The sequence below is a fragment of the Castanea sativa genome, chromosome 7 (assembly GCF_040712315.1).
Source record: "Castanea sativa cultivar Marrone di Chiusa Pesio chromosome 7, ASM4071231v1".
NCBI lineage: Eukaryota > Viridiplantae > Streptophyta > Magnoliopsida > Fagales > Fagaceae > Castanea > Castanea sativa.
Window position 1 is genome coordinate 31212677 of NC_134019.1, and position 26758 is coordinate 31239434.

The window sequence follows — 26758 nt, forward strand, 5'->3', positions numbered from 1 at the left end:
AACTGATCTCACAATTTCTTATTGGATGATATAAAATTTAAATTTTACACCTCATTTTTACCAAATTCAAACTCATTATAAAATACCATAAATATATAGTCTTTTCAAGACACATAATAATAAATTCTGCTAATTAAATTGACGATAGAAACCATTATATATGTGAAAAAGGGTACACATTTATATTACTTCCAAAATATTATATAATTTTTCCATGACTACTTCCGGTTGAAAGTAATTGATGAATTCTATTCCCTCTTCAAGATCTCTGGAGAATCAGGTTATAATTCTCCTATAGTATACTGGTTTCCTCTAGATCTAATAAGGTTTTGTTATTGTTTCCATGCAGTATTTCCTCAACGAACTGATTTCTTATTTATTTTTTATTATCAAAACGTCATAGGCTCATAGCTCTGCAAGAGCCTCCATTCCTTAATGAGATAAGATTCATTGATTCAGCAAAAAAGAGATAAGATTCATTGATTCAAGATTGCTCTTTAGGCTCACATACGTAAGACTTGAGATTTTTAAATACCAAGCGTCCAAATCATTAATATGGCAAGATACGAAATTGGCCAGATTAAATGACGTAACTCATTTATGTAACTAGTCTCTAGTCTCAATTGAGATTTGAGACTCACTCAGGTACCGGGCTATACACGAGCCGAGTTTTGTCGAGTAATACATGTTCAAGCTAAGCTCGTCAAGAAAAATAAAAAACTCGAGCTTAGCTTAAGCTTGTAACAAGTCTAAAAGTAGTATTTGAACTTGAGCTCGTGAGAAAGCCAAAAAAATTGAGTTTAGCTTGGCTTGACTTGATTAATTAGTCAAGCCAAACTCAAACTTAATATCAAACTCTAACTTGAGCTCGGGTTAAGTTTTTGAGCTTGAGATCTAAAAAAATCACATTATTAAATACTTAAATTTCTAAAATTAAGAAAAAGAAAAAGAAAATAGTATAGTTATTTTATCATACATCTAGTCTTATTTATGATTAGCTATTATTCAAATTAATAATTTACATAATTAAATTCATTAATTCATCATTCCTTGTCTACAGTTTCAGCAATTGTTCAAAATACAATTTTTACATTCACATTAGATGGTGAAAAACAAGAAAAATACCTATTTGTAACTATTATGAATGAGAAAATACTAATATGTTTCATAACTTTACATTAGATAATTGATAGGGAAGGATCATATGTGGCCTACTTAATTATTTATTTATTTTTAAATGTAACTATAGTCTAAAGTGGTTCTTGATCAGTTTCAAGGGAATGAAAAAAAATTAAGGTAATATAGGTAGTGGTCTCATGTTGGCCATGTTATTATTAAGATATGTGTAATGAGTATATTTAGCTAACACATATAAACTTATAAATGAGTCTATACTTACATTGTTGTGTATCAAGCCTAATGACTTACAAGCTTGTTTGTGAAGAAATTTTTTGGCTTGGACTCGGCTTGTTCATTAAACGAGTCTAAAACTAAAACTCAAGCTTAGCTTATTTATAAATAAACAAATAAGAATAATCTTTTTATCGAGCCGAGCCCGAGTCGTTCATGATCAATTTGGTTCACTTACAGCCTTACTCAAGGACCACCTACAGAACAAAATCTCATTTGTTTTTTTTATAATAGTTTCCCTCTAGTCTCTTTCTCTCATATCAACCAAACCCAAAAAATCATTTTATACTCCCTGTTTGTTTCAACGAAAATATCATGTAAAGACAGTTTTTTCATATTTTTTGATATTTGGTAACATTAAAAAAAAAAAAGTCAAAGAAAAATTATTTTAAGTTAACATAAAAAGTATGGCTTATTTTTTTTTTAAATCTACTAATTTTTTTTTATTTAAAAAAAACAACTATATTTCACAACAAGCTAAATAAAGAAAATTAAAATATTATTTTTAACTCATTTAAAGTTATTATCAAACATAAGAAAATAAGATAATTTATAGAAAATTATTTTTGGAAAATGATTCATTTCTTAAAAAACATTATCATTGAAATAAACAGAGCGGCCATCAAAGTTTTTCTTTTTTTCCTCTCTCAACCTATCCAAACAAATGTCTGAGCGAGAATAATAAATAAAGATTTAGGGATAAGTATAGGACGCCAATTTTGAAAATTGGAGAAATATATTTTCATGTAGTAACATACTATAAGCCTGTTTGGTTAGGCATTTTGACTTTTGAAAGTTTAAAAGAGCATTTTGGGAGTTTAAAAGATCACTTTTAAAATATATTTCTTTTAGCTTTTTTTACAAATGCTCATTTTAAATTCAAAACACAGTTTTTCATGTTGGATTATTTGCAAAAATCCATTCTTCCATGTTGGATTTATTGAGCTTATCCATACTAAGGTGCTAAGCTCATGTTGGACCAAGAATGAAATTCAATTCAAGCCTCGGACATATAAATATCAATATCTACATTCTATATATATATATATATAAAAGCTGATTTTGTTGTTAATTTCCTTTCAATGTCCCAATAGATATATTGTCACTTAAAATTTTGAAATCCGTACTTTTCGCATCGCTAATTTGAGTGTTTCCAATGAATCCACGACACAACCTTGGAATGTTATGGCAAATATGATTCCACGACACAACCTTGGAATGTTATGAAAACTTGTATGGATATATAATATGATACATGGCCTATCGTACGCATTTGAAGAATCTCAATATATAACACATATGCAAAAGGCAATTCAATGAAACCACTAGCTGTTGAGAAATCCATCTATAACAACAAGAGAACACCACAAGGCCTTACTGTCTCCAACAGTGATCCAACAAGTACTGGAAAGCAAAAACAGAGCCAATGACATAGAGATGGAGAAGAATATCCCATGTTTCATGCATCGCTAAAGAAATAAAATGCAATCAGCGACAAGTGAGTAGATATGACAGCATTCTTGAGCTACCCCAAGCCAAACAAAAAAAGAAGACAAGTGGAACCCTCAAAACTGTCCCTTTCACCAATATGTGCATCATGCTAAAAAGATTGTCGTGCCCTCCAAAGGATTTTTCATAGAAGAATATAATTAAAGATGGGATCCTCCATCAAACGCAAGGTTAGCGTAGACACACTTTAACCCAAAAGACTTAAGCCCCAATGGGTATGTGCTCAATTATGTTATATTAACCACTCATTCTTCTCATTTCAATTCAGTGTAGGACTTCACTCACACGTGTAACTCAACAATCTCCCCCCTTAATTCAATGTGGAATTTCACTTACACGTGTAACCCAATAATCTCCCCCTTACATGTGAATCTGCCTCTCTATGGGTTTCAAGACCTTTTTGTGGGCCATGAACAAGTCCTACTCACTCTCCTTTGCCTAATGAGCTTTTCACTTCATCAACGCACGTTATTGTTTGGGGAGCTTCCTTGAGTAATTAATATAACAAATAGAGACACATTAACCCAAAAGGCCTAAGCCCTATGAGTATGTGCTCAATTATGTTATATTAACCACTTATTCTTCTTATCTCTATTCAATGTGGGACTTCACTCACACGTGTAACCCAACAGTTTAAACGTTCACGATTTCAGTTGAAAACAAGTTAGTATGGATACTGTGTGTGTTAGACAGTTAGTGCGTATAATAAGCATTGCTTATTAACAAAATCACACTATCCTACCGATGATGCAAATGCCAGCCATGCCTTTTTGGGCACTACCAATGCTGTCACATTCACTAACAAGGTTATATTAAGCACTACACACAAATCATCATATATATATGGCCCCATTTTATCCAGCAGCTATGTTGATTAGTATTCATATCCGAAGAGCACTAGTTGACTGATGCATGATTATAAATTTATAATGCATAACATACACGGATGATAATGAAATGGTACGAGAGAGTGACATTACACAATGCCAACCAAGCCTAAGGGTAGAATTTACATGTCATATGATTATTATTGCTACATCCATATTTGGCAAGTTTGTTATAGTATTTGAAAATTGGAGAGAAAATTAGTTAGTGGCACATGCACATGCTAGATTTTAATCATGCAAAAAGATTACTACTTTCATTTTCTAGAGAGAGAGAAAAATTCCAAAGAAAGAGAATGAATTCACACCTCAATCTACACTCAAATATAAAATTCTTAAATTCTATTAACAAGCTATCTCTTTGCAGTGCATACAGAGAAAAGCAGGAACCTATTGATTAAATTTTGCATTTCACCTAGAACTTGTTCGTAACCCAATTTGATGACAATTGGTCATAGATGGTAGAAATATATAAAAAGCTTCGTGTATAGTGCGAAAGTGATTGTCAAAAATCAAAGCTTGCTATCTAAGTAAAACACAAAATTTTATCAGTAGTTTCACATCTTTCTATGCTTCACTAATGCCTAGTGCCCATAATAATAATAAAATAAATAAGTAAGAAGGAGATGGAAATGAGTTTCAAATTGAAACAATTTAATAAGTTTTTTTTTATAATAATTGACAATATTAAAATCCCATGACCTAATATGAAGCATCAAACATGTTCTAAATCGTTGGCCTTTTTATTTGATTTCCCATGTACTTACTAGGCCTTAATTTATGACTTACTAAGTCTAATAATTATCCTTTTGATAGTGATGCTTATTATATGTGTTTAATATGTGTCATCCCTCTCTCTAGAAAATAATTCAATATACCTTAAGAGTAATGCTCTCTCCTTTCACATTAATGATAAGGTAAATCTTATCATGAATTAAGTAATGAAACCTTCTATTATGTGAGAGAATGGGACATTATTCTAATAAACAATTACTCATATCTCTTATGTGAGTGCACAACTGTGTGAAACCTATATATTATGAAAGAGATTTAATGTATGTTCTGAATATACAGATACCTTCTGATATTATAATCCTTATTCAATAAGACATTAAACTAAGTGACCCCAGTCAACTATATGATTAATAATTCATTATTATTTGTAACGGTTGCATGTAACATCATTCTTATGTGAGGTGGACCTCATAATTGTGGAAAAAAAAATGGAATACAACTGTTACACAAGATTAAAATTGTGACTAATGAACTGGACACGTTAGAATACAAGAACATATCTATATTTTAAAGTGTCTAGTGCTCTAATACATAAATAATACCACACTAAACCCACATTACATAAATAATATATGATTAATAATTCATTATTATTTGTAACGGTTGCATGTAACATCATTCTTATGTGAGGTGGACCTCATAATTGTGGAAAAAAAAATTGAATACAACTGTTACACAAGATTAAAATTGTGACTAATGAAATGGACACGTTAGAATACAAGAACATATCTATATTTTAAAGTGTCTAGTGCTCTAATACATAAATAATACCACACTAAACCCACATTACATAAATAATATATGATTAATAATTTATTATTATTTCTAACGGTTGCATGTAACATCATTCTTATGTGAGGTGGACCTCATAATTGTGGAAAAAAAAATTGAATACAACTGTTACACAAGATTAAAATTGTGACTAATGACCTGGACACGTTAGAATACAAGAACATATCTATATTTTAAAGTGTCTAGTGCTCTAATACATAAATAATACCACACTAAACCCACATTACATAAATAATATATGATTAATAATTCATTATTATTTGTAACGGTTGCATGTAACATCATTCTTATGTGAGGTGGACCTCATAATTGTGGAAAAAAAATTGAATACAATTGTTACACAAGATTAAAATTGTGACTAATGAACTGGACACGTTAGAATACAAGAACATATCTATATTTTAAAGTGTCCAGTGCTTTAATACATAAATAATACCACACTAAACCCACATTACATAAATAATATATGATTAATAATTCATTATTATTTGTAATGGTTGCATGTAACATCATTCTTATGTGAGGTGAACCTTATAATTGTGGAAAAAAAAATTGAATACAACTGTTACACAAGATTAAAATTGTGACTAATGAACTGGACACGTTAGAATACAAGAACATATCTATATTTTAAAGTGTCTAGTGCTCTAATACATAAATAATACCACACTAAACCCACATTACATAAATAATATATGATTAATAATTCATTATTATTTGTAACGGTTGCATGTAACATCATTCTTTTGTGAGATGGACCTCATAATTGTGGAAAAAAAATTAAATACAACTGTTACACAAGATTAAAATTGTGACTAATGAACTGGACACGTTAAAATACAAGAACATATCTATATTTTAAGGTGTCTAGTGCTCTAATACATAAATAATACCACACTAAACCCACATTACATAAATAATATATGATTAATAATTCATTATTATTTGTAACGGTTGCATGTAACATCATTCTTATGTGAGGTGGACCTCATAATTGTGGAAAAAAAATTGAATACAACTGTTACACAAGATTAAAATTGTGACTAATGAACTGGACACGTTAGAATACAAGAACATATCTATATTTTAAAGTGTCTAGTGCTCTAATACATAAATAATACCACACTAAACCCACATTACATAAATAATATATGATTAATAATTCATTATTATTTGTAACGGTTGCATGTAACATCATTCTTATGTGAGGTGGACCTCATAATTGTGGGAAAAAAAATAGAATACAACTGTTACACAAGATTAAAATTGTGACTAATGAACTGGACACGTTAGAATACAAGAACATATCTATATTTTAAAGTGTCTAGTGCTCTAATACATAAATAATACCACACTAAACCCACATTACATAAATAATATATGATTAATAATTCATTATTATTTGTAACGGTTGCATGTAACATCATTCTTATGTGAGGTGGACCTCATAATTGTGGAAAAAAAAATTGAATACAACTGTTACACAAGATTAAAATTGTGACTAATGAACTGGACACGTTAGAATACAAGAACATATCTATATTTTAAAGTGTCTAGTGCTCTAATACATAAATAATACCACACTAAACCCACATTACATAAATAATATATGATTAATAATTCATTATTATTTGTAAGGGTTGCATGTAACATCATTCTTATGTGAGGTGGACCTCATAATTGTGGAAAAAAAATTGAATACAACTGTTACACAAGATTAAAATTGTGACTAATGAACTGGACACGTTAGAATACAAGAACATATCTATATTTTAAAGTGTCTAGTGCTCTAATACATAAATAATACCACACTAAACCCACATTACATAAATAATATATGATTAATAATTCATTATTATTTGTAACAGTTGCATGTAACATCATTCTTATATGAGGTAGACCTCATAATTGTGGAAAAAAAAATTGAATACAACTGTTACACAAGATTAAAATTGTGACTAATGAACTGGACACGTTAGAATACAAGAACATATCTATATTTTAAAGTGTCTAGTGCTCTAATACATAAATAATACCACACTAAACCCACATTACATAAATAATATATGATTAATAATTCATTATTATTTGTAAGGGTTGCATGTAACATCATTCTTATGTGAGGTGGACCTCATAATTGTGGAAAAAAAATTGAATACAACTGTTACACAAAATTAAAATTGTGACTAATAAACTGGACACATTAGAATACATAAACATATCTATATTTTAAAATATCTATTACTCTAATACATAAATAATAACACACTAAACTCAAATTTCATGACTAACCCTCACTAGAGCACTGAACTCATCACAATGGTGTGACCCATTCTGCTAAATTCATACTACAAATTACACGTAATCTTTAACACGGATTCAGTGCACTGAAATATTAGACCGAAGCTCACCCTGCTTGACCCAAAAAAAAAAAAAAGTCCACATTACGCAGAGCTCTTATTGTCCGCTAACTAATTGATCATTACATATATATAATAATAAATAAAGCAAGATCTCATCCTCGACCTCCCTAATTTCCGTTGCCACCCTTTCTCTCTCTCTCTCTCTCTCTATAACTGAGCGAGCCAAAAAAAATCTTCATAATTCTTGCTGTGTGAAAAATTAGGGCCAAGCTTTAGATCTCGGATAGTATAGAAATGGCGGTCAATCGCATCCGATTCTTGCATTGCGGTCGCTGATTTTCGGTTGCCGGAATCGGAGTTGGCAGCGATTGATTTCGCCGGTTGATGCTTCTCTGTGACATTCTTGCTCGGACTCTCACATGGACTCGATCTGGAGCAATAGCGTCGAGCCTGTTTCTTCTTTCCTCGTCGCTATCTACTTTGCTCTCGGCTTCCTCGCCGCCAGGTTCTTCCTCGACAAATTCATCTTCCGCGTAAGCTTCTTGCTCTTTGTTTCGCTCTAGAGCAAGCATTCTTTGTAGCTTTTCGCTTTACTTTGCAATTTTTCGAATTCTTGATTCTTGTTTGTTATGGTTTATTTTTAGAAATGCGTTTGTTTGCTGAGAAAATTGTGGAGGAAAAGTAGCATTTGGACTTTATTTGTAGTGTGATTGTTTTGTACATTTCTTTTTAGGTTACAACTATCTTAGATGTATGATCTTTAATATTAGAATTGCTTCTTGGATTCAATCAGCAAAGAATGAGAGCATTTAGTTGCTAAATCTTATTTGAGTGCATGATTATAAGGATGTAAGTGTTGCTCAAGGATTATCAGTATTCGTGAATAAAGAATATTGTAAGGAATAAGGAATGAAGGGAAAAAGAATCTAATGCTCCGTTTGTTTCAATGGAAACCTTGTGTTCAGTGTTTTTCTTTGGTCAACAAAAACAAGTACGCTTGGAGATTGTTTTCTACTCTTCTTTTTTTTTTTTTTTTTTTTTTTTTTTTTCTGTTTTTTGGAAAACAAGTCTATCTCACTGCAAGCTAAATAGGAGAAATTAGGAGAATTTTTTCAACTCAATTAAGGTTGCTACCAAACATAGGAATATTGGATAGTTTTATAGAAAATGACTTTTTTTAGAAAATATTATTTCCGAAACAAACAAAGCGTAAATTATAACTGAAAACAGTTGAAGTGAGAGGCATTGATGATAGGGTGGTTTTTGTATATCTATCTAATGATAAAAATACTGTGTTGTCAGTTACAGCTTAATTTTCTCTATTATCATCGATTAGGATTGAGCTTGACACGGCCTTTGTCATTCGATTAGGAAACAAGTTTGCACTTAGGAGTTCCAATCATTGCTTAATTTTTTTTTTCATTATATTTGTAGGTTCGAATTCTGTGGTGAATGGTATATTTAGCTTGATTGATGATGTGCTGGACAAGAGTCTCGCTGTGGAAGGTTTTTTTTTCCTGAACAACTGGGGGGGAAGGGGATTCAGCCATTGAGCTACAAGGCTCTTGACCAGTGGAAATTTTAGCTGCCATTCATTTAAATGAATGGCTCTTTACTTTAGTCATTAGGCAGGCCAGGTCTTACGCTAGGCCACTTAGGCAATTTAATAAGGCCCTATGATTTTGGTTCTATAATTATTATACTTAGAGGTCAGGCCTTGGTGCCACCCCAAGCACCAAGTCATAGGTTTAGGACTGGGAATTAACCTCTCCAAAGTAAAAACATGGGGGGTAAGGCTGCTAGTTACCTAATAAAAGTGAGAGTTTTGTGCATTGGTATGACCTTTTTAGTGCATTTTTATACTTATTACAACTTAAATGGGTTCTAGTTAGCTCAACTAATAAAGTCTATTGTCGGCAAATAAGACTTGGGTTTGAATCATGAGCGATCATCATGGATCAGATATCATAGGTTTCAAATCATACCGTGTATATATTTATATATAACCCTAAAGTAAAGTAGATCTCATATTTAGCTAAAAATGAAGAAATCAATATACCATTTTTTTGCTCTCAATCTCTCTGTCATTTTAAAGAAGACTATATCATTTACCAATAAAAATGTCTTTCCATCTTTTTCTATTTTGTAAAAAAGTATAATTTGTAGTAAAATATGCATAATTCATGGAAAGAAGCAATTTGATAATAATGTTGATTATGAGACAACACAATCTGCACAAAAAAAAAATTTATTTATTATTTTTTTTCGTATATATAATAGATTAAGCTATTTCTTCATTTCAGAGCAGAACCAGTAGGTTTCAAATATATGATTAATTTCAAGATTTTTTCATTGATAACTCAATAGTTAAGGGAGGGGGATTTAAACCCTAGATGTTATTATTGGAAATACTAGGAAGTGCCAACTAGTTGAGCTTTAATGCTCTTGGCGTTTAATTTCAAGAAATTTAAATCATTAAACGAGGATAGTTTATAAAAATATTGCCTGTCTCAAATGTTTTCTCAAAGTTGATATTTGTTTTCATATTTATGGTGCAGATTTATTTTTAGAACGGTAGAACTATTAGTTTAAAAAGTAGTTATATAAATAGAACTAAATACTCTAATTGACATATTGAATTATGTGTAATGACTAGATTCTTTTCTAAATGCATGTATTGCTATAAAAAATCTACAGATGTATGTTATGGTTACTTTTGCAAATAGAAAGTTTTTATATTTAAAATGATGAAATCTACAGATGTATGTTATGATTTTTTTTTACCTATCAAAAAAAAAAATCATAGCATTTTATAGAATTTTCTTGTACATAACTGATTACCTATGGTCAAAATGAAGTGTATGCTTATATGGTTCAATCAAAATATATCCAAAAGACAAAGACCAAAAAGCACAAGAATGGTAAACTAGCCTTGTTTGTGTCTTTAATATGTCAAATAAAAAATTGTTTGTGTAGGAAGAATGTTATATGTATAATAAATCAATGGTCCATATCATTTCCTTCAAGATCCAGTGGTTAATATTAATGATATATTTTCTAGAAAAAAAAAAACTCTCCTAGGCATGCTTTTTGCTCCTTCAAAAAAGTAGCAATAATAATATCTTCATCAAATTAGTTTCGCTTTGGCCAAGCAAAATGCTTAGACTTGGGGGTTTCGAGTTTTGAGCTTCAAGCATGCTTAGGTACACTTTTAACATTGCTGTTTTTTTTTTTTTTTTTTTTTTTTGATAATAACATTGCTGCTGTTGATTAAACTGGGAGGTATTGAAGACTTGAAATTGTTATTACAGCTAATCAAGAAAGGAAAAAAGAAAAAGAATTTTCTCTGCTACGTGTTTGCTTGATTCGCATATGAATGATTGTCACAGACATAGAACAATAGTAAATAAATAGAATGAAAGGATCGTAGTAACTTGTGGAGAGAATGGTCTACTGTGCTTAATTTAAAGAATGGAAAACCGACATTCAAAAAAAAAGAAGAAAGAATTGACTATGATTGAAGTACAAAAGGAATGCAATGTCAATAAAAAGTGGATACTTGGGATTGAGTGAGCATGTCAAGAGGAATTAAATATTATCACTTTAACTAAAGGAGAAATTTTGTTGCTATGGTGATTATACACATCAAAGAAAGAGTTGACTTTCGTTCCCCATGAAATTTGGGGGTTATATGCGCTGTAACGATAGAGTAGTAGAGCTAACAGGATTACATGCTCCCTTAATTGGCAAAATTTTTGCATTATGATGTAATTCAGTGCTTCAGTTGTTGCATTGGAAATCTTCAGAGAGTTCAGCTTGCAACATGAGAGTGTTCTGTTGCTGAAATTTTCCATTATATGCCCTGTAATGTACTATTTGAACGTTTCAAGTTCTTTTATGTTTGAATACCTTGCCAATTCACCTTCTGTAAAGTGTTAATATGTGTTCTCAAATCAATGTGTTTTTGAATTTTCACAAAACACAAACCACATACTCTCTCTCTGGCTGTTTTCCTGTGTTTTCCACATATACCATGTCAAAAGATATCTTTGTTCATGTGCATGCATGCATCTGTTGATGTGATACAAATTATTTTGTGTCATGTTTCTTCATTTTACTTTTCTTAAATGGCAGTGACGAATATCATCAAAACTTTCTTTTTTATCTTTCTAATAAGACAATAGCTCTGCTGTCAACAATTTGGGGTATATTTGGATTAAAACACAGTATTCATTTAAGCTTTTCACTCTTGTGAGAAATGATGTTCCTCAATGAAGCTCATGCTCATAGTAAACTTCTGTGCTTATTACTATACCTAAAAGCAAAACTCATGCTGAGATAGTTAATGGTTATTGGAAATATCTGATGCTCTTTCTAAGTATCAATCTTGCATGCTTTGTTGTTACAAGAAAAAGAAAATGAACAGGACATGACATTTTAAACACTATGTTTCATTAATATTATTTGAATTATTCTTTATATATTTTCTTCCAGAAATTGTCCATCTGGTTGTTGAGATATAATGGAGCTGTTCCACTAAAGATTGATGATGCAACACGGTCAAAGATTGTAAAATGCTCAGAGTCAATGTGGAAGCTAGCATACTATGCTACTGTTGAAGCATGTGTTCTCAAAATAACACACAGTGAACCATGGTTCAGGGATACTAAAGAATACTTTAGAGGCTGGCCAAATCAAGAGTTGCCGTGAGTAATTCACATGCTTGGCTTCATTTTCTTACTAGGTTTCTTGTAAGTTTCTTCATAATTTGTTTAAATGTGTAAAATGAAAGAAAAACATTGGCTACTAGCATGCTGGTATATACCCTTCTCTACAAAACTATACTATGGCATTGCACAAGAGGCTTCTCCTTCGCCTTTTATTGTTTAATCACAAGAAAATAGAGCCAAGCAGGTCCTCTAGAGAGACATAAATAATTAAAAAAACCTAAATTTTGTTGCTACTTTTTTAGAATGGCTAGAGGCATATATGTCATAGCGTTGGATGGATGATGACCAAGCTGTGGATATGATATAAGAAACCACTTTTTTTCTGTATTTTTGCTCTGAAATATTTTTCTATGATACCATGTACACACTGGACAAGATGGAAGATTTTTCCATTCTTTTCTTGCAGGGCAGAATGTCTAATCTCTTTTGATAGGGTAAATATAAAGGAGGATTGGCAATATTAGCTTGTTAGCTTGTTATTAACGCCCCCCTCCCCCCTTTTTATTTTTATTTTTATGTGCAAATGAGTTTGCTCCCTCCCCCCCTCTTTTTATTTTTTATTTTTGGGCATAGCCATCTACTTATTAATTACTGTGTGGTTTTTGTTAGCTTTCGTTTCTCTTCTGAATGCATATGATTGGTAATGATATTGCTCTCTTTAGACAGCATGCCAGTTTTACTTTTTGACATACAACATAACTATGGAGAGATGTCTTTCTCTCTCTCTTTTCTTTTTCTTCTTTTTTTTCGGGTTGGCTCTGGTTATTTGGTTGGTTTGCAATGGATATGGGCTTTCAACAACTTGAATATATATATATATATATATATATATATATATTCCTCTAGGATAGGATAGTTCTAAACTTATTTGAGTTATACCATCAAAATGAATTGGTATAAATTGTCTAAAATGACCATTTTATTTATCATTTCAGGCTTCCCCTAAAGCTTTACTATATGTGCCAATGTGGATTCTACACCTACAGCATTGCTGCGCTCCTTACATGGGAGACTCGAAGGAAGGATTTCTCTGTGATGATGTCCCATCATATAATTACTGTTGCCTTGATTGGGTACTCATATATTACAAGGTATTATTTCTGTTTTTTCTAAGTACAATCATTCAGCAAGTCACATTAAATAGTTTTTTGTGTTTTTTTTTTAAGTAATACTTTTTTTTTTTTTGAAATGAGGAAAGCTGATGTACATGAATACTCATGTGTGGATCTCTTGTAGTGTTCTACCCCTTTGTTGGCATAGAGCTGTCTTGATTTCTAGTAATTTTTCTGTGGCACAAATCTAGCCAGTTGTGCCTGTAAATGTGTTCTGGATTAATTTTCTTATTCATTTAGTTTTTAATTAGTTAGTGACAAATTACTTCTCAAAGGGTTCAAAGGAGGAAAGCCCTTAAGAATTGATATTTTATACAATTAAGTTTTGGTTCATTTTGAGATGGGAGTTTAATTATAATTTTTTTATATATAAAAAATTAGATTTTAATATGAAATTACTCAAACTATAGGAGAATTATGTAATTTACCAAAGTTTTTAATAAAGTGTAACCTCTTGGTGCTAGAAGAGTGTAGCCATTTGGGGCAGAGAGAAGTGAAGACAATCACTTGGCATAAACACAGATTCTAGGACTCAATTTTTTTTTTTAGTATATGATATGAGTGCTTGAATTAAGTAACGATAGCAATGGCATACAATTATTGAGATGTTTTAAAATCAGAGGTTTTTTGTGGATCAGCTTTATTGTTCTCAACACCAAACATATAAATAATATTCGTAGTTTGCATGCGTTAGTTAACCTTTAAATTTCTTCATTCATCAATTGTGGACATTTGGCAAGTAAAAATGAAGAGAACTCTGTCCGTTTAGCAATCAAAAACATATTCCTGCCCATTAAAAAGATAAAACTAAAAATTGGCTGCCATGATTAGATATATGATCTTGATAAGAGTTGCAGCCTTCTGATTTAACTTGGATACATTTTCATTACTGGTGTGGGGATTTATTTTGTCAGTTTTGACTGCTTATTCACTTGGAAAAAGTAGCGCCCTCAGGGAAGAGAAAGACCTGAATCTATTACTATATTCCTGACCTTAGCAAGTCAAGAGGCAGTCCTACTAGAGGTCAGATTGAAGACTTCGTTCAGTTAGCTACTTACCTCAGGTTTATCTATCAATTAGTTAGGGTCTTATCAAATTCTGTGCATGGCATGAGTTGACTGCTAGTCTTACAAGAAACTTAACGCTCAATGTACAAGCTTCACGCGCATTATCCTATCACTTCTGGCATGCACATATTTATATGGAGAGAGTGCATTTCAATTCTACTTTCAAACCCTCAAAAAACTTCGGCTTGTAGCCCATGTGATGTTGAAATATTAGTGTTTTTTGAAAATTTTCAGCCAATCAATTGTACCTGTAATAATCAATTTTTATATTCAAAAAATCAAATATTTAAATTTAGTGTTTTAAAATGGTTTCAAATAATGTAATGTAAGTGAAATGATGCCATTTTGAATATATTATGAAAAAAAATCCTTTTTAATGTTGCGACATGCGGCAGGTAAAATGACATTCTTTTCATAATCTTATAAAAGAACTTTAATGTTGTGATATTTGGCAGGCAGAACCTTAATGCCATGGTTAGATTCACTAACACTCCTGCTGAGGCAGTTAGCCCATCATTTTTCATTGCAATTGTCTGTCATTCTGTTCTCTATTGTGGCAGACCAGCCAAGTGTGCCGATTCTTACATAGCTGTTTATCCATGTTCTTGGAATTTCATCACTTATTACAGTTTTTGTTGTGACATTGTTAGTTTTTGTTTGCTGTTTTAGGAAATATAGCGGCTTGGCAATGCTATGCATTATAAAGAACATTCATGCTTACCTTCTTAAAATTTTTGGGATATATTGATTGTTATAACTTATATAGAACTGTTCATGGTAATATTTATATTTACTATTTGTTTACTGTTTCTTCTTGGCACAATATTCACTGCTAATCTTATGTTAATACAATACAATATCACATTAAGGAATTTATCAAAAAAAGATATCACATTAAGGAAGGCACTCTTGTGCCTGAGCTAAACTAAAACCATACATTACTGAGGATTCTCCAGTTGGTTCTTTTAAGTGCATAGGTCTACCTTAACAAACTGTAGTTTAAGAGAACTCTTAAAAAGCAAATATCTCAGCCCTTGTGAGTTATGTACCACTTTTTGCTTTGTTGGTGTTTGTGCAAGAGTTTCTAGTAAGCAATATTTAGTAAACTTAATGTATTAATATTTTGCAAGAGAACAGGTACTAATTTTCCATTTATAGGTTTTTCCGGATTGGCTCAATCATCCTTGCCCTGCATGATGCAAGTGATGTATTCATGGAAGCTGCTAAAGTTTTTAAATATTCTGAGAAGGAGCTTGGAGCAAGTGTGTGCTTTGGATTCTTTGTCATTTCTTGGCTCATTCTGCGGCTAATATTCTTTCCTTTTTGGGTTATAAATGCAACAAGGTTTGCCCTCTTGGTAAATGATTTTATTTCACTACATTTGGCTTTGATACTCCTTTGACTTATCTGTTCTTACTATTGCCATTTCCCAGCTATGATCTCATTGAGTTCTTGAATCTATCAAAGGCCTATCATACGTTGCTGTACTATGCTTTCAATACAATGTTGCTGATGCTACTTGTGTTTCACATATACTGGTGGGTACTTATATGTGCAATGGTCCGGAGACAGTTGAAAAATAGAGGAAAAGTGGGAGAAGATATAAGATCTGGTAAGCTTTTCACTGCTTTCATATTATCATTCAAAAAATTGTTCCATTACATCTGGAATCTGCTATAAATCTGTGTGTGTGTGTGTGTGTGTGTGTGATCTGAAATGGATGAATCCGTATATATGTAGAGCCCATAAAAAATGGAGCTTCCTTTCTACAAGTCTTATTTGTTACATCGAGGAGACTCATTGCATAATGTTCTCATGTTTGTACAACAATCTCAATTTGACATATTAAAATGAATTGATATGGGAGCAATGGCTTGCCTGCATCCTGCAAAGCAGCTTTCTTTACTATTCTCGTTACCTTTAGGTGGTGATATACTGATATCTTTTCCATTTACGCATTACAAATATATACACCAACCGTGTTGAGTTCTAAAATATGTGGAAAAGCATATGCAGTTTAGGGAAGAGCAACATTATCCATTTTGTATTATTTTCTTTTGTAGTCTAAAGTAGCTTTTTATTTTTTATTTTTTTTTAGAGCTGAAGATTTATTATCTTTATTTAATACAGATTCAGAGGATGATGAATAGTTGGAAGATTTTGTACAAGTCATACGTTCTCACTGATGATGTAGCCCCCTGGGAATTACTTTTGACAAGTTTGTAGGTTTCACTCTGATCTCAATTGTTTGCCATCTATTGTACCAAAATTGGAGGGGGTTGGGAACTTTTTGATTTCTAAATTTTTCCTCTTATTCTTGGGGTAGAGATAAGGAGGTGGAAGACCATTAATCTCCTTTTTGATATCTTTTTGGTGTATAAATGATAGGTGATTCCTGTATAATTGTTTCTCTGGATAATATTTTGTTTGGATTAGCCCTAAAACAGATAAATGAAGAAGTTGAAAAAGAAAAAGAAAAAAAAAAAAAAGACTTTCCTTTTTTCCTAGTTTTTGGTGTTGCCATCCTTCCTATATTTTATATGAGCCTTTAACTGATACAAGAATATCCAGGCCTAGTTTATGTACTACCAACTATGATAATTCTACAACCTTTTTGAATGTGGCCTGACTCCCTCATTCCCTTGTGAACAGCAAATTAAAATTACGCTTCCGGCTGTCATTAGGCCTTTCTATTTTGTTGGTTTAACCGGATTTTTATTATATGCAACCTGATCACTAATCTTACTGTTGAACTATTATCAGTAATATGGATTTTTTTTATTCTTTTATTATTATATGCAACCTGATCCTGCTGTGGCCAAAGAACTAGCATGATCATGATGGTCTTTATTCCTCCAAAAGACTTCATATTGTGTGGACCGCATAACCAATGGTCTTTATTCATCCAAGAGGAAAAAGGATAAATGATTTTTGCTGCTGCTGGAGTCGCCAACTACAGCCCAGTCGATTGTGGCATTGTTGATTCAAATTATCCACCCTTCGATTTTCTGGAAGGGATCAATACGGAGTAATTTGCTGCATAAACTGGCACCACAGGTAAGCAAAGTGTTGAAAGGTAAGCAAGGACCAAAGCTGCTTCTGGTGTTTACTAAATAAGGAGACTTACAGTATGCTGAGGTAACAGCTCTAGGTTTATTTATTTATTTATTTTTGGACTGGTCGATTTGAGGTAGCAAATTGAGGGAATTTTGAGCCTATCAACATGGTGTTATATATATAAGATAGTTAAATCTATTACTCACAGCAATACAAAAAATGGAGGATAGTTGTGCATTGTGAAGAGCGACTCAAAAAATACTCACAAAAGGGAAGACATCAGTTAAAAATAATCCTTTCCCTATTTTCATCTCAATACAATAAGAAAAAATGAGGAGATGATGGAGTATCTTGTGTACTAGCTACATGAACCCATTTGAAGTGTTTTGATCAATACCTTGATTCCCCAGTCATGGCTATAGGCTATGGCACTTCTCTCCTCTCCAACTCGAGATTCAACAAAGATCTGTACATCTCCACTAGATCCTCTCCTATGGAAAATGGAATCCTGAGGTTACCATCACTTCACCTCACATGCTTGTCAATCTTAATGCCACCTCGATTGCCAGCATCAATGGGACAACCCTTAAGGACGACTGAGCCAACCACCAATTTACCCTTATCGAATTGGTCAACAACTAGCATGTTCACAATCAGCAACGGTTGGAGTTCCTTCAAAAATGATTTGATCGAGTTGGTTGGTAGCTTGCTGTTAAACCCAAGTTCACAATCAACTTTTGATCACACCCTTATACCACAATTGGGGGTGGCAAAATCTGACACGATCTGCTAACTCGACACGATTAACCCATTTATAAACAGGTTATGGGTTAAAGCTAAACGGGTTCGGGTCATATTTGGGTCGACACGGCTGACCCGTTTAATAAACGGGTTATGTTCGTGTTCAACATGTGAACCCGTCTAACTCGTTTGGATGATAAATGTATTAAATTTTGTTATTATTGCTTAATTTTTTGTTGTAATTATATGTTTATTACTATATTTATGGTTGTAGTTGTATTAATCAAACAGGTTATTAAACAAGTTATTTGTATTGACTTTTACATGACTTATTAATTAAACATGTTAAACGTATCGTGTTGGGTCAACCTGTTTAATAAACGAGTCGGATTAGGGTTGAGAATTCTTGACACGTTTACTAAACAAGTCGAGTTCAGATAAACTCATATAGCAAAGTATTTATGGCTCGACACAACACGAATCCGCCCGTGAACACGAAGTGCAACCCTTAACCACAATACTCCTTATCTAGCATGTGCTAATTCTTAAATTGAAAAATTTTGCGAGTTAGTGTCAGACCCACAGTAGCCTCCCCAACACTTAACAAAGTAAACACAGAGCGTGTCCCACAATCTCTACTTCATTACTTGATACTTCTATGAAACCCACGGTCCACAAAACTTTACCCTCTCTCTCTATTAACCACTTTCCAAAGATATTATATATAAAGTTGGATCTAAAATCAATGGGGAAATTCTTAGCTAGTCTGGGACTACAAGGTCAGCCTGCTAATCTTGTAGTCCCAGCCAATAAGTTGATGCCACGGTAGAAAAATAGATTACATCATCCTAACTGCCACATCAGCACAACAACCCTTGATAATCTTAACGTCTGTTAACCTATAAAACGGTGAAAGCAAATTCAAAAAAATTCAAAATTTTGGGGATGTAATTGGCGGGTCAGATTTGGGTTTAAATGTAAATTTTAGAATCCTCTCTCTCTCTCTCTCTCCATTTTCTCTTCTGTTCTACTTTACCTCCACCAAATTTGAAAATCTCTGTTTCTTCTAACACACCTTATTTATTTCTTTCATTGCTTTTTATTTTATTTTTAAATCTAATTCATTTATTGTTGAATGTTTTTGAGATTTTTATAATGGGTATGAAGCCCAGTACCAGTAGAGCGTGCGTGTGTCAATGGCCAAGGACTGGCTGGTGGAGATTTTGTTAGGTTGTGTTCTTTGATACCGATGTTTGGTTGCTTAGTTTATCAGTTCCTTGTGTTATGCTTTTGTTTTCATTTCATGAGTTTAACAATTTGGTTTGAGTTTAAGATTATAGAAAACAATATAGGGAAGCTTAGAAACACATGAATTTAACAATTTTGTTTGGTTTTCTAAGATTCACCTGTTACCTGGTTTGGGTTTAATGTAATCCCTTTTGTATTGTGGTTTGGGATTGGTAGTAGTTCCTTATTTTGTTTAATTTTAATTTTTTTTGGAAATGCACAAAAATTGTTTGTGAAAATAAGTAACTAACTGTTAGAAAATTTGAAGCTTAATGCTAAGCCATTTTATATGCAAGATTTGCAGTTTTTAGGGAGATACATCAAGTTGATAAATCTTAAACCACAAAAGAAATCTACATATATCAAAGATTTGCAGTTCTCATGCCAGGTTCCAGCCACATATATCAAAGAGATCTACAAAGCAAATTCCAACCAAAAGCAAAAGCTACAAAAGCTACAGCACTATCAAAGAAATCTCACAAATTCTAACCAAATGAAAAAGCTGCAAAAGCAACAGCACTACCGAAGAAATCTCACAAATATGAATGCTGCAACTCACATATATCAACGAATCAAACCACAGCACCTCTCTAATTTTATTACCCACAGTCCAAAGAGAGAGATAGAGCCTCTTTTACAAATTGAATTTGCCATAACACTCTGCTTACTCAAGAGTTGTAAAAACTCAAAGCTTTTAAAGATGAAGAAAACTAAATAGAGCTTAGTTTTCTTATTGATGAGTAAAAGTGATTACAAGCAACTAAGAATAGATAGAAAAAACAGAATTCGGACTTGTACTCTGGACTTGTATCTTCATTTCAACAGTAGTTAATATGCCAAAGTTGGTTTCCAAATTTTTTTGAGTCTTCTTTTGCACACACACCTCTCCAAGCAAAAAACAGAATTCGGCTAGATCCAATAGAGATATACGTAGCTTTAAACCAATGGCCTTTCATGCTTCCAAATCATATCAGGATTAGCATTCACAACAACTGCCCTCCCAAGTATGGATTGTGATCCAATGAACAGTATCTACATGGAAAAAAAAAAAGTTAAGAAAAAATTAAAATAAAATAAACATACTGTAGGAACATATTTGCAAGAAAATGTTTCCCGATCAGCCTATTCACTGGGAATGTGATGAGGCTTTTCTACTATTTTTAACCCCCTTCCAAAATCACCTTTAAGCACCTATGATTCCATGAAAATGGTGGTTACAACTTAAATTTGGCATCAAGTTTTTCCTTCTATTTTCTCTGAAACCGAACAGAGGCTAAGAACTTCATTGATGATTCAGAGCACCATAGACAGAAATGTAAAACAACACTTAATTGAGTAAGAATGTAAAACACTTTTTGAGCTTTTGAAAGGAGAAATAGATATTAGAGAGTACGATTTCATTGTCACCTTTTGAACCTTGTGGATTTTCTTCAACTCGTGCATGCTAATGATCTACAAAATTAAACACAAAACATGAGAGATGAATTTCTAAGCTTTCAGTGACAAACAAAAAATGAAAAAAGCTACAAGGTGAAAAAACCAGTGAGACCATGGGTGTGTTGGCTGGGAGAGAGTTACAAGAAAGTGATTTTCATTTTTATGTTGAAGAGGAGGAATGAAGGGTACGTTTGGATAAAGCTGAAAACTGAAAATACTGTAGCAAAATAATTTTTAAATATGTGAATAATATCACAGGTTCTATTTTTAATAAAAAATTGGCTGATATAGTGATGAACAGTGTATTACTGTGCGTGAATAGTGTGGTTACTGTTTATGCACAGTGATAAATATACCTCCTGTCCCCTGTTGAAATTTGTGTGCAAGAAAAGAAAAAAAAAATCTGAAACGTGAAATTGGAAATGTGAACGCAAAACTCTCTATCCAAACCCACCCAAAATATAAGAAACAAGCGGGTGGATTGAAATCTAAAATTAAGGTGTGCCCGAAAACTTTTGAAACTGGTGAAAGAACTGTTGAAAACAGCTGGCTAACGGGAACGTTAACGAAAGACCAGCATTTGCTATTATCGATGAGCTGTACTATTTAAATGATATCAGCATTTTCATCTTACTAGTCTTGTTCTTATTGGCTGGGACTACAAGGTCAGTTTGGTGACCTTGTAGTCCGGGACTAGGCAAGAATTTCCCAAATCGATGATGGTGCTAAATGAAAATTGTCAATGTTCGAAGAGTTCTCTTCTAAACACCCATACAAGGCCCCAAAAAAAAAACCATTGAGAAATTGATTTGTTCTTCACACGTTAGTACATGTCAATCTTGAGTTTTTTTCTTCTTCTTTTTTAATAGTAATGAGAATTGGGAAGTTAACTAATAAATAACAAACTTCAAGTAAAAAAAAATTTGCAAAATTTTCAATTGTTTTAATTATAATGTGAAATGTTAAACCAGTACAACTTGATCAATAGGATTGGATAGTCCTAATCTCACTGTTGGAAGCCCGAAGACATATAATTAGGAAATAAATGAAAACTGATAACAAGACAAACTGGTTAAAAAAAGAGTTCAATAAAAACGAAGAAGATTTTTTAGGTCTGTCAGACAACCGCATGACCATCCCAATTCCCAACCAGTGTTCACTGACTGAGAACGATCATCTACTGCCGCATTAATCCACAGATCATAAGGCTGTTAATCAAGCACGCTCTGATCAGACGGTCTTGGATTCATCCACCAGACTTGGGATCCTGTCTCCTTAATGATCAAGGACACAGAGGTACAACCGATAGAACAGATCCTGTTCAAGTAAGGTCGTGTCCTTTAGTCCATACTTCTCATTATTAAAACATCGTGTTTCTGATGTGGGATTCCACCATACTTAGAAGATTACATGTATTATTAGTTTCCACTTTCCATGTATGATATTCTATTGTGTGTCTCTCTCATCTGCTAAGTGGGTCACTGAAGCTTCTTAGCAAAAGATTGAGCTTTGCATAAGGAATCGTTGAGATTATTTCACAAGTAAAAGATCGCAATTGCAAAGGCAGAAACCATGAAATTGTTCCAACTTGTTCTTTACGCTCCCCAATCACCGTGGGAAGAGAATGTTCTAAAATGTTAGGCAATTTGCAATTTTGAGGATTCCACTCACAGAAGGCCATCACATGTTGGACTTTATTAGCCAATCATATAGGTCAATGCAGTACAAGTCAAGTTCCAAATGATTAACTTAGCTTAGCTTGATTGCCTCTTAGTTCCTTTAAAGAGTCATTAAACTCAAAAAACAAGCAAATCTGAATAGCAAAAGGGAAGATGGGAAACAAAATTTCCCTCTACTATCTCTTGCTCTTTATTGCTTTCATTCCAGACTTCACAGCTTCTCAAATTCTATTTCAGGTATGCACAAAACACTATAATAGAATAATGTATAATTGACCCTCTTCTTCTTTTTCTTTTTTCTTTTTTTGTGGCTAATCAGCTATACTAATCATAAAATATATGAATTTGTTGGGATTTTGGTGGACAGGGGTTCAACTGGGAGTCATGGAAGAAGGAAGGAGGATGGTACAACTTCTTAAGAAACTCAGTTCCTGAACTGGCTACTTCTGGGATTACTCATGTTTGGCTCCCTCAACCTGCTCACTCTATTTCTGACGGTACACCTTTACTAAAAATCATTACATATACAAGTTTATAATCTTAATCTCCACTAGGTTTTATTGTTTTTTCTTTTTCCTTTTCATGATAAAACATTTGAATTTGGTGTTTCAAAATTCAAACTTTCAACTTGTTTATGGTGTCCCTTCATTCTAGCTGGAGCTAAAATGCATTGTGTTAGTTTTTTAAGTTCTTTTTCCTATCTTTTTGCGTGTAAATAGATTTAATGCAAAATCATATCTATTGCAGTGTATCTATGTGATCAAATGATTATGGCCTCTAGGGGTGTCTCATTTGTAAGATTTGCGAACTAGAACATTTATGTTACAATTGTATTCATCTCATACTATGTAAAGATTTCAATCAAATAGCTAGAGGCAGAGCTACCTAGTGTCCAGTGGGGACAATTGCAACCACTGAACCCCTGGAATTCGAAGAAGGAAAAAAAAAAAATTGTGTTGGATTAAAATTGTAGAAAATTGTTGATACTATTTGGAATTGCACCTATTAAGATAAGAATAAGTGGGGTCAATGTAAAATTTAAAGACATTTCACCAAAAGAAGAAAAGAATATATGCGCCCCCCCCTCCCCCCCCCAATTTTTATCCTTTTCCCTTTTAGAATCTGAAATATTGGTTAATTAGTTTTAAAGATTAAGGTTATATTTAGAAGATACTGAAGTTAAATGGAGAACTAAAACATTATCACTTTTATTGAAATAAAAAAAGTTGCTGAATTATTAAAAACTTGTTTCATTAATTCAAATTTGTCTTCAAACCGGTTCGGAGGAAAATTGTTCCAACCCACTACGTGGTCACATGTACTTCTAGGAAACATGCTTGCCAAGTTGCTCAAAGGTTCTATTGAGCTTCTCCCAGCTACTTATGTTTTTTAATTTAGGATTCATTTCTAAACTTGTTTGAAATTTTGAACTGGAAGGTGACCAATAGTTTAGAAAATAGGTTTTGAGAATGAAAACTGAAAACAAATTTTTTTGTGGGTTTGGAAACAGAAAACAGTTTTTGGCAACCAAACAGGCTCTCATAGTCTTTACTCTTTAGCAGTAACAAGTATAGCAAATAGAGCATATAGAAACTTTGCTAAAATTGTTTCCTTGCTTTGTCTCTAGTCTAGGCCCTCAAGGGTACTTGCCTGGAAGGCTCTATGATCTCAATGCATCAAAATATGGAAACCAAGATGAACTGAAGAGGCTGACAAAAGCCTTCCATGACAAGGGGATCCATTGCATAGCGGACATAGTCATAAACCACAGATGTGCTGAGAAGAAAGATAGTAGAGGAATTTGGTCTGTTTTTGAAGGAGGGACTCCAGATGATCGCCTTGACTGGGGTCCATCTTTCATTTGCAGTGATGACACTCGTTATTGTGATGGCAATGGAAATCCTGACACTGGTGGTGGTTTTGATGGTGCTCCAGATATCGACCACACAAACCTACGGGTCCAAAGAGAGCTATCAGATTGGATGAACTGGCTAAAGACTGAAATCGGGTTTGATGGATGGAGATTTGATTTTGCCAGAGGATATTCCCCAGCTTTTACTAAGAAGTATATGGCAAAGACTAAGCCAAATTTTGCAGTAGGTGAAATATGGAACACTCTTGCTTATGGAAGTGATGGAAAACCAGTGCACAACCAGGATGGTCATCGACGCGAGATTGTGAGATGGATACAAGCTGCTGGAGGAGGTGTTACAGCTTTTGATTTTACAACTAAAGGGATACTTCAAACTGCAATTCAAGGAGAGCTGTGGCGGTTGAAAGATGCCAATGGAGGTCCTCCAGGTGTGATTGGCTTGAAGCCAGGAAATGCTGTAACGTTCATAGATAATCATGATACAGGTTCCACACAGAACCTTTGGCCATTCCCATCAGATAAAGTCATGCAGGGATATGTCTACATTCTTACTCATCCAGGGATCCCATCAATTGTAAGTTATTTTTTGCTCGTTTACTTTATCTCTCACCAAATGGTTTGTTTTTTCATATTATTTTCATATGGTGCTCCTAGATGAACAAAAAGTAGATCCAGGAAATTGTCTGGAATTCAAAAAATAGTCTTTAGGGCAGAAATCTGTTAGTAAATTGATAACAATCTGTTCAAGTTTCTAAAATTTGACTAAAAATTCACTTGAAAAAGCATACTGTATTTACTTATTTTCTGTAGTATGGGATCTTTTTATATAGCTGCACACTGTTTTGGCAACTATTTCTGCAAACGAAAGATAATTGCAAAAAATGTTCTTTTACTACTAAAAAGGTTCCGATGGACTTTGGAGCATGCAAATTACTATTAGCAGATACAATTTCCATTGATGTCTAATTATTGACATCAAGACAATTTAATCCAAATTGACAAGTTATTCTTTAATGGTATTGATACTAATGATTATTAACAAATAAATGTTCTTCTTTCTTTCTTTGAATTAATGGGAATATTTTATTTCATGACAGTTTTATGATCACTTCTTTGACTGGGGCCTCAAGGAGGGGATCTCTATACTCATTGCAATTCGATCCAGAAATGGGATCAAGCCCACAAGTTCTGTGCGAATTCTAGCCTCTGATGCAGATCTCTATGTGGCTGCTATAGACAAGAAGATCATTGCTAAGATTGGTCCAAGATATGAGGTTGGGAACCTGGTCCCTCCAACCTTCAAACTTGCTACTTCTGGGAATGACTATGCTGTGTGGGAGAAAAAAACTAAGGGGAATGATGATAATTAATAAAAATGAAAAGGAATGACAAAAGGTCCTTATGATAAATTAGCCTTTGCTTTGGAACCTTTGAAATTTAATATGCTATGTTATTATTGATGAAAGTTAAGCATAGAGAGAACTTTCATGCTATCCAGTTTGCTTCCAAAGTATAAGGCTTGCGTAGGCCGGTTACGGACTCAAGGACATTGCCTCGGACCCCACTTGAAAGTTTCTGAGATTCAATTTGATCCATATACCACGCACTGGATATGTTCCTTAAAAAATCTCTGTTATAATGCTTTTTCTTTAAATTAGAATTGGTCCTGGAAACCATGGTTGTAACAACAATGAAGTATATGATAAAATTAAGAAAATTAAGGTTTGATATGCCTTGCCCATTTTTTACTCACAGACTTTCATATAGGTACCCTCTACAAGGAAATCTAGCTTCAATAGCCCAACCAGATATGACATTGTTCAAGAATAAAATGGTTCACGGTTAAGATTTTCTTTCCTGAATCCAATAATGTTCTAAGTTTTTAAAGGTTGAGTCTTTCTAAAAACACCTGTTTTTGTTTCCAGTTTTTTTTTTGATAAACATTTGTTTCCAGTTTTAATTTCGTTGGCAGCTCATGAATCATGAAGCTGCTCTGCATGGACTTTGATCATCTTTCTATTA

At 33.0% G+C, this 26758-nt stretch overlaps 2 protein-coding genes, 1 long non-coding RNA gene and 1 other non-coding gene across 6 annotated transcripts; 2 read left to right on the forward strand and 2 right to left on the reverse strand.

Moving 5' to 3' along the window:
- The first annotated feature begins 7776 nt into the window (after nucleotides 1-7776).
- On the forward strand, nucleotides 7777-17169 carry LOC142643692 (ceramide synthase LOH2). Of its 2 annotated transcripts, XM_075818398.1 has the most exons (7): nucleotides 7880-8286; nucleotides 9188-9259; nucleotides 12248-12459; nucleotides 13419-13574; nucleotides 15821-16006; nucleotides 16096-16274; nucleotides 16793-17169. In XM_075818398.1, exons 2-7 carry the CDS (start codon nucleotides 9227-9229, stop codon nucleotides 16810-16812), a joined length of 786 nt encoding a protein of 261 aa, XP_075674513.1. In that variant the 5' UTR covers nucleotides 7880-8286; nucleotides 9188-9226; the 3' UTR covers nucleotides 16813-17169. The 2 variants fall into 2 exon arrangements, with proteins under 2 accessions (XP_075674512.1, XP_075674513.1); XM_075818397.1 differs by lacking the exon at nucleotides 9188-9259 and having other exon boundaries at nucleotides 7777-8286.
- Nucleotides 17170-20311: 3142 nt separating this feature from the next.
- LOC142641957 (uncharacterized) lies at nucleotides 20312-21265 on the reverse strand. The gene is made up of 2 exons (XR_012845558.1): nucleotides 21155-21265; nucleotides 20312-20779 (listed from the first exon to the last, which is right to left on the reverse strand). It is a non-coding gene; the product is annotated as an uncharacterized LOC142641957 (long non-coding RNA).
- A 963-nt stretch (nucleotides 21266-22228) lies between these two features.
- LOC142642140 (alpha-amylase-like) lies at nucleotides 22229-26462 on the forward strand. 2 transcript variants are annotated; one of them, XM_075816495.1, is made up of 4 exons: nucleotides 22229-23100; nucleotides 23231-23360; nucleotides 24496-25310; nucleotides 25834-26462. In XM_075816495.1, the coding sequence occupies exons 1-4, from the start codon at nucleotides 23017-23019 to the stop codon at nucleotides 26104-26106; spliced, it is 1302 nt and encodes a 433-aa protein (XP_075672610.1). In that variant the 5' UTR covers nucleotides 22229-23016; the 3' UTR covers nucleotides 26107-26462. The 2 variants fall into 2 exon arrangements, with proteins under 2 accessions (XP_075672610.1, XP_075672611.1); XM_075816496.1 differs by having other exon boundaries at nucleotides 22229-22480.
- On the reverse strand, nucleotides 22296-22519 carry LOC142605442 (small nucleolar RNA U3). Its single transcript, XR_012839062.1, has one exon. It is a non-coding gene; the product is annotated as a small nucleolar RNA U3 (small nucleolar RNA).
- Nucleotides 26463-26758: the final 296 nt, after the last annotated feature.

Excerpts from the sequence above, each read along its gene's own strand:
- LOC142642140 (XM_075816495.1), top strand. The coding sequence starts at position 23,017 with ATGGGAAACAAAATTTCCCTCTACTATCTCTTGCTCTTTATTGCTTTC. Across the intron at positions 23,101-23,230 it reads CTTCTCAAATTCTATTTCAG|GGGTTCAACTGGGAGTCATG; the intron begins GTATGCACAAAA and ends TTTGGTGGACAG. Across the intron at positions 23,361-24,495 it reads TGCTCACTCTATTTCTGACG|GCCCTCAAGGGTACTTGCCT; the intron begins GTACACCTTTAC and ends TCTCTAGTCTAG.
- LOC142643692 (XM_075818397.1), top strand. The coding sequence starts at position 8,173 with ATGGACTCGATCTGGAGCAATAGCGTCGAGCCTGTTTCTTCTTTCCTC. Across the intron at positions 12,460-13,418 it reads TGGCCAAATCAAGAGTTGCC|GCTTCCCCTAAAGCTTTACT; the intron begins GTGAGTAATTCA and ends TTATCATTTCAG. Across the intron at positions 13,575-15,820 it reads GGGTACTCATATATTACAAG|GTTTTTCCGGATTGGCTCAA; the intron begins GTATTATTTCTG and ends TTCCATTTATAG.